The sequence below is a fragment of the Myxocyprinus asiaticus genome, chromosome 23 (genome assembly GCF_019703515.2).
Source record: "Myxocyprinus asiaticus isolate MX2 ecotype Aquarium Trade chromosome 23, UBuf_Myxa_2, whole genome shotgun sequence".
NCBI lineage: Eukaryota > Metazoa > Chordata > Actinopteri > Cypriniformes > Catostomidae > Myxocyprinus > Myxocyprinus asiaticus.
Window position 1 is genome coordinate 14,308,713 of NC_059366.1, and position 6,895 is coordinate 14,315,607.

The 6,895-nt window shown below is 38.0% G+C and overlaps 1 protein-coding gene across 1 annotated transcript in view; it reads right to left on the reverse strand.

Moving 5' to 3' along the window:
• The window catches only part of vwc2 (von Willebrand factor C domain containing 2), a 34,146-nt gene extending 27,718 nt beyond the window's left edge, over window positions 1-6,428 (reverse strand). The window contains exons 1-2 of the mRNA XM_051651339.1: window positions 6,233-6,428; window positions 2,912-3,665 (exon numbers count right to left, since the gene is read on the reverse strand). Of these exons, the coding sequence (XP_051507299.1) occupies window positions 2,912-3,580 (669 nt within the window). The 5' untranslated portion in view covers window positions 3,581-3,665; window positions 6,233-6,428. The remainder of the gene's footprint in view (window positions 1-2,911; window positions 3,666-6,232) is intronic.
• Between the last annotated feature and the right edge of the window lie 467 nt (window positions 6,429-6,895).

Here is a 6,895-nt window from a genome sequence, read left to right on the forward strand (position 1 = left end):
TGTGTTCCACAGAAGATGAAAAAAGCATACAGGTCATTTTAAAGCAATATTTCACCCAGAAATGAAAATTCTATCTTTATTTACTCACCCTCATTCAGCCCCCCTGAAATTAATCTCAGCCCCCTTAAAAATCAGTGACTTTGCAATCAGCATGCAAGTGTTTTAAACAGCTGCAGCCACAATGCTGCATTTGTTTGAAGAGCGAGGCACTTTGGTGGCTTCTCTTGCCTGTAAAGACTGACTAAAGCATGAGCCAATAGCACTGTAGTGTGAGCTTTAAAAGAGCATAGCACTGATTTAACCCACTGAAGGAATACGCCCCATTTACTCATTAAATTCATGAACGAGTAAGAACCAGCTTCTTTTGACCAAGTCAAGGAGAGGTGGTATGTTGCTCATTTAGTTCAGTAATCTCATTTTACAAGGAGAGAAATTGGCTGAATTAATTAATAGTAAAAGTGACTAATGACATTACAATGACATCAGGACGTATAAACCTGTTATTACTTTTAGGCTATGTCGTCTTTTTTGGATACCTTGTTGGTCATGTACAGCAGTTCACAAAATGATATGCTTTGCCTTTGTTGTCATTTTCGGGGAAACTGTGTATGATATTTAAACACGGATAAAGTCTCTTAGTAGACACGCTGATTTGAATAAAGTATAATTAGACTTGTTTCGGTCGTGAAGGTCTCTGTGCTTTGTCAATGGTTTAATGACTCAAAACATAAAACCACCTTCTGGCATAAAAGTTATTTACAAATGAATAAGTGAACAAATCTGAACTACTCTTTATATACGCCGATCAGCCACAACATTAAAACCACCTGCCTAATATTGTGTAGGTCCCCCTCGTGCCACCAAAGCAACGCCAGTCCGCATCTCAGAATAACATTCTGAGATTACATTCTTCTCACCACAATTGTACAGAGCGTTTATCTGAGTTACCGTAGACTTTGTCAGTTCAAACCAGTCTGGCCATTCTCTGTTGACCTCTCTCATCAACAAGGCATTTCCATCCACAGAACTGCTGCTCACTGGATGTTTTTTGTTTCTGGCACCATTCGGAGTAAATTCTAGAGACTGTTGTGCGTGAAAATCCCAGGAGATCAGCAGTTACAGAAATACTCATGTGTCTAGAATAACATTCCTAATGAAAGGAAGAGGAAGAGCATGTTTGTGTTATCACGGCAATCGCATCATAAGGAGGAACAAGGTTCACCTCATCTATTCAGACAAATCCTCTGGTATCCCTCATCTCCCTTCCTTACTATCCAAATTTCTGTCCATGGGGAACTTTGAGCTTGAGTCGTGCCTTATGTTCGAGCTCGTTCATAACAGACGAATATCAAAATCTGCCTACATTTCTCCAAATTCTTTACAGTATATATCAGTGGTTCTCAACTCGCGACTGCAGGTCTGTTCTGATAGGATTGCTTACAGCAGGGACGAAAGCATATTAAATGCATCTAACCATATACCAGATAAGCCTACCAACTTTTAAAAGGGAGAACTGAGGAGTATATGCTTCCCATATCTTTTGGTGTTGATGTACTGTATTAGGTTGTGTATCGAACTAAACTCTACAGTGTTTTTTTAAGTCATACAGTCACACAAGTTTGGAACAACATACAGGTTTTGAGGGTTTTCATTTTTGAAGGAACTATCACTTTCTATAACATGCTGCATTATATGAACATGAACTGAACTGTATGCATATGATAAATTCCTAGCCTTTCTGTCACAAAGTGGATTTCTGAAGCATTCGTGTGACACTGCTCTAGAAATGTCCCAGAAATCACATACTGAACTTATGAGCAAGCTTTTTCTCTGCCTCCAAGCACAAAACACAAAGGACTTCTCAGCCATTAACAATTCTGTGAAAAGAACTTTCTGCACACCGTATCTCCCAAGACGAACCTCAACAAATAAAACTGAGGACAATGTGTCACCTTCAATTGTTGTGGGGGGTGGGTTCTAAAACTGATAGTTCTACTAAGGCAAGTCAGAATTCTTTCTGCAGTTTTCCCTAAGCGGCCAGCCTGATGGGACTAAATAGATATGATATTGGACTTATTTTGTTCTGCCGAAGGTTTAATTGTTACTTTTGCAGTCTGCATATGCATTAGGTGCAGTTGAGTAGAACCAATAAATCCAGACCTCGGTCATTAGCAACTGTTGCGTAAAGCATTGATGTAGACTTATGCTAAAATAAATATCACTGACATAGAGCTCAGGTGTTTTGGACAAGGACTCGGATGAAACAGGAAGAGGAGGAACCAATGAAAATCGAATCAGGATAATAATAACCAGTAGCATTCTGTTTACACTGTGGGGCAAGATACGCAGTTCAAAAGGAATAATTTGTGCACCTGCTGCTCAGTCTGAAAGTGATGACACATTTTTTACCAAAGGAGAAATTAGAGAGCATCATAATAGGGCCTTACATAAAAAGGGCTGTCTAGTTCTATCTTATAGTTCTGCATGCAAGACTTGTCACCATTAGTTCCACATAATAATTGAACTCATAACACTTTTAGATCATAAAAGGAAGAACAGAAAAAACTGTGCTGTTGTAAGCATTTCCCAGGTGAAAAGCTCAAGAAGATTAAAAAATAAATAAAAGTGCAATTTTGAAAACTCATTTTTGGGCTGCTGGAATCAATACATAATCAAGACATGATGTGCACATATTAGATTCCTTCAACTTGTCAGAAATCTCCACTGGACCAAAGAAATTCAATTACACTTAATATTGAACAGAGATTCAAAGAGTAAACGCAGTGATTACCCTTCTTCAAATAACCTGCCATAAAATAAAGGTCACTCTGGCATTCAACAGACAAAAAGAATCAAATAAATTAAGTTAACACTTCCATCTGCATAATACAGTATTTAATAATGCTCTAACCTTAAACTCTTCAAGAGATGAGTAGATCTTTCCTCGAAATTCACAGTAGTTTTTCTTCTCTTTGCACTGTGGGCAGCACTGGCTCGTGTCGACACGCAAGCAGCGGGGGTGAAGTTTTGGACACTCAGGCTGGGCGCACAAAGGGCCTTCATCTGTACACAAGCAGGGACAGGTGGACGATCCTGGGGTAAATTTCTCCCCGATGGCAAACACAAACCCTGTCTCATCCATGCAGCCTTTTCCCCTGTAATCAGGGTATGCATACTCATCAATAGCATCCAGGGAGATGTTCACCTCATCTGTGGGAGCCTCTTCGGTTTGTTTGAGGGGTTCTTGCTCGCCCCAGGCTTCTAGGGGCTTTCCTTGCATTTTGGATCCACGTCTCAAGGGGCTCAAGTTGGGTCGAGTCCTACCAGTACTGGATCTGTTGCCCCCTTTGATAACATCCAGTTCAAGATAACTAAGCTCCTCCACACTTTGCTTTGCACTTGGGCTCAGTGCACCTTCTTTGGCCTGGGTCAGAACACGCTCCAAACGCTCTTTTTCGCCAGCCTCTGGCACAGACACAATGGGATTGCCCCGTGCGCTGGTATACAAGAGCCAGGTGACAAAGATAAGTCCTGTTGTCATGGCAGCAGAGTGTAGCATCTCTCTCCTCTCCTCCAGCATAAAACGATGAGACTTCACCTGAGCTCACATTACAATCTGCAAATTACAGGTAGAGTCTAGTGCACCAACAGCAGAACCGTCACATCTGAAAAACAGCCAAAGTACAGAGTTCAGCACCATGGACAGGGACAGCATAATGCCAGTCAGAGAGGTAGGCTGAAGTAACTACAAACCAGCTGATCCAAAATCAAATCTCTCAAGCAGTATATACTGCAAACAATATGAGTGTTTCTTGAACTTAAGGCACTTTTAGCACTTCTAGAAAGTAAAGTTGTATTTTTCACACCCTCACTAATTTATTTCATTTGTCTAATTAGAATGTCCAACTGTGTATGTACATGCATCACATGAGATTTATTAAATTTTGTCATCTTTTCTGCAAGTGATGAAAATTCCCACCACACTGTCATCTCCACCATATCTCAAATTCTGTACTGGGTTTAACAAAATTTCATAGTGGAAATGACAGTGATGGAAATTAAATTTTTAACATTGTTTTTTTTTTTTTTATATATATACAGTATATATATATATATATATATATATATATAATGACCAACTCTTTTGTCTTACTATGGCTAATTTCACAGCTAACATTTTATGCATCCTAAATATAAACAGTTAAATAATATATATATATATATATATATATATATATATATATATATATATATATATATATATATATATATATATATATTTACACTTTTTACATAACTTGGCAAAATTACAGCTTGATTGGAAATTACACCCTATAAAAAATATTGATATTTATCTTGACCTCTTTGTTTTCTTCAAACATCACTTTTCAAGTAAGGGATGCCACTGAACAAGTATACACTAACTTTTTAAAAACCTTTATTAGGAGAAACATTTTTGATGTGTTTGACGCCTTTGGTATAGTCGTAATTTTTTAAAGATTGATAGAAGTCATAATTTCAGTATTCAGTTTATGTACTGTATGTTGCACCCTTTGTTTAGATTATCATTGTTTTGGTAACACTTTACAATAAGATTATATTAGTTAAGATTAAGTATCATGAACTAGCAATGAACAGTACTGAAACTTGTTTTGTAATTTTACTGTATTTATTAATCATGATATGTTAATTTCTAAATGTACTATTGCTCACTGTTAGTTCACATTAGTTCAAAATGCATTAGCTAATATTAACGTGTACAGCTTTAATGGTAAAATTGACATATGATGACATTAATATAAATCAAGGTTAAGAAGTGCTGTAAAAGTATTGTTTATTGTTAGTAGGCTATATGTTGTCTAATGTAGTCAACTAATGTTAATAAATACAACCTGATTGTAAAGTTTCACCATAGTTTTAAACATGAAATAGTTTGCATGTTTATAATGGATTTTCATATTTCAGTATTGAAAGTCTGGGACAAGGCTAAAACTATACAATTTATTTAAAAAATATACCAAAAAATAAATGATGAGGGTATGGTCAAAAGTTTCCAAGTCAGTTTTAATGTGACCTTTATTTAATAAAATAATAATAATATTAATAATAATAATAAAAGTTTAAATATGTTAGTTTTCATCTAAATCAACACCTATGAAGTGAATAAAAAAAAATCCTAAATATAAAAAAATACAAACATCGCAGAATATCGTTTTACCACTTAAACAGGCAATAACCAAAATACATTAATTTAATCGTTCCCCCTTTTTTTGAAGACACATAACTTTCTCACGCTGGCGATGTGTGAAGGTTGATAATCACACATAGCGACAGCAATCTTCCAGTCGCACCTCCACGCATCAGATTTCACGGGGGTGATGGACACGAAAGTAAATTGCCTCAAGGGAACTTGAGTCACCAGCACTTCAATAACCCGCACATTTCTCTCCTCTATCCTCAGTCCAGCTAAACGCAATCAATTCACTTCAATTCAATCTGTTATTCCACACGACGAGGTTAATCGGGAAATAGATGCGAAACGGCTGAGTGCGGGGAATGACATAAAACAAGGTGTACTGGGAAGTTAATCGGCAACCGATGAAGAAATGTCAAAACACTCAATTACTGATGAATTAGATATATCTAATTGTTCATCGAAACTCACATCGCTGCATTACAAGCGGTGCATTCATCTCAACTCTATTCCCCGCGGGCTGTAGAGCCTGTTGATGTTGAATGCAATGCACAGGTGCTCTTCACAGCATCACCCACATCCATCTTCTGCCACACAGACTCACGTTAAACGATAGAAAGTGTGACATCTCAGCTGTCACATCACTTTGAGAACTGGCCCGATTATTTGGGGTTCAGATGTGGCGATGCCCGACTGGGAATCAGAAAGCAGAAGCGTAGATAATGTCGCGACACAGTGTTTCGAGCACATAAGCTTTACTATCAAAATCAGTTTCTGGAATGTAAACTAATGTTTATATTAGCCTACCTACATAAGTTCATTATGCGAGCTGAAGAAAATGGACTTTAAGTAGACCGCAATTAGCAATCGGTCTTTTATCCGTATAATACCACGCTCTTCGTGCAAAAAAATCTCAGTTCTGTTCAATTTTGTCCGGTTTAAGCGTAGCGTTCATGCAGCACATTGTACCGACTGTTTCCATACGTCTAACTTTAACTTTATGATGTCATTTAGAGACATTCAGAGGCTCTGCAATACCTGCATGTGTGAGCGATGTCCGTTGATCTGACTGTGTATTGTAAAGATAGTTGTGTAAGATCGCGTCTCGATAGCGTTCATCAGTCTCTGCACACTGAAGAAAACCTCATAACTGCACGCAGGAAATACTGTTGCACGCTCCCATTGCTCCCTATAGTATTCATAATTGTGTATCCTTGCAGCGCTGCACGTTTTGTGTTATGTTGAGATGGTGTCACTATAACGAGGACGGCTGTTAAAGTCTCTTCCAAAAAGAAAGGAGTGGCTTAGAGAAAGTGTGGACTCTTTAAAAGAAATCGGTAGCCTTACGTCACAGCCTACTGAGGAGTTTGACGAAAATAGTGCGTCACCTTTCCGACCAGCAGATGGCACATTCGCTCACTTGACTCACACAGTTCAGGATACGATTAATCATTTTTGTCCGCAAAGTTTTGATAGAGTCTATCCGTTTTGAGATCTTTTGTGAGATGCACACTGAGCGTGCCTGTTTTTCTGAACAGTGTTTTTGCCTTGCGCAAAGACAGGACAAAGAGAAATTTGAATTTGCGAACACACAACTGATTGACGCACTTGAGGATTAATCTTTTTTTTTTTTCCACGATTTGCCAGTTTTCACTGGTCGCAACTGTTTACTGTTGCACTGAAAGGGCCCGTTCAGACCAC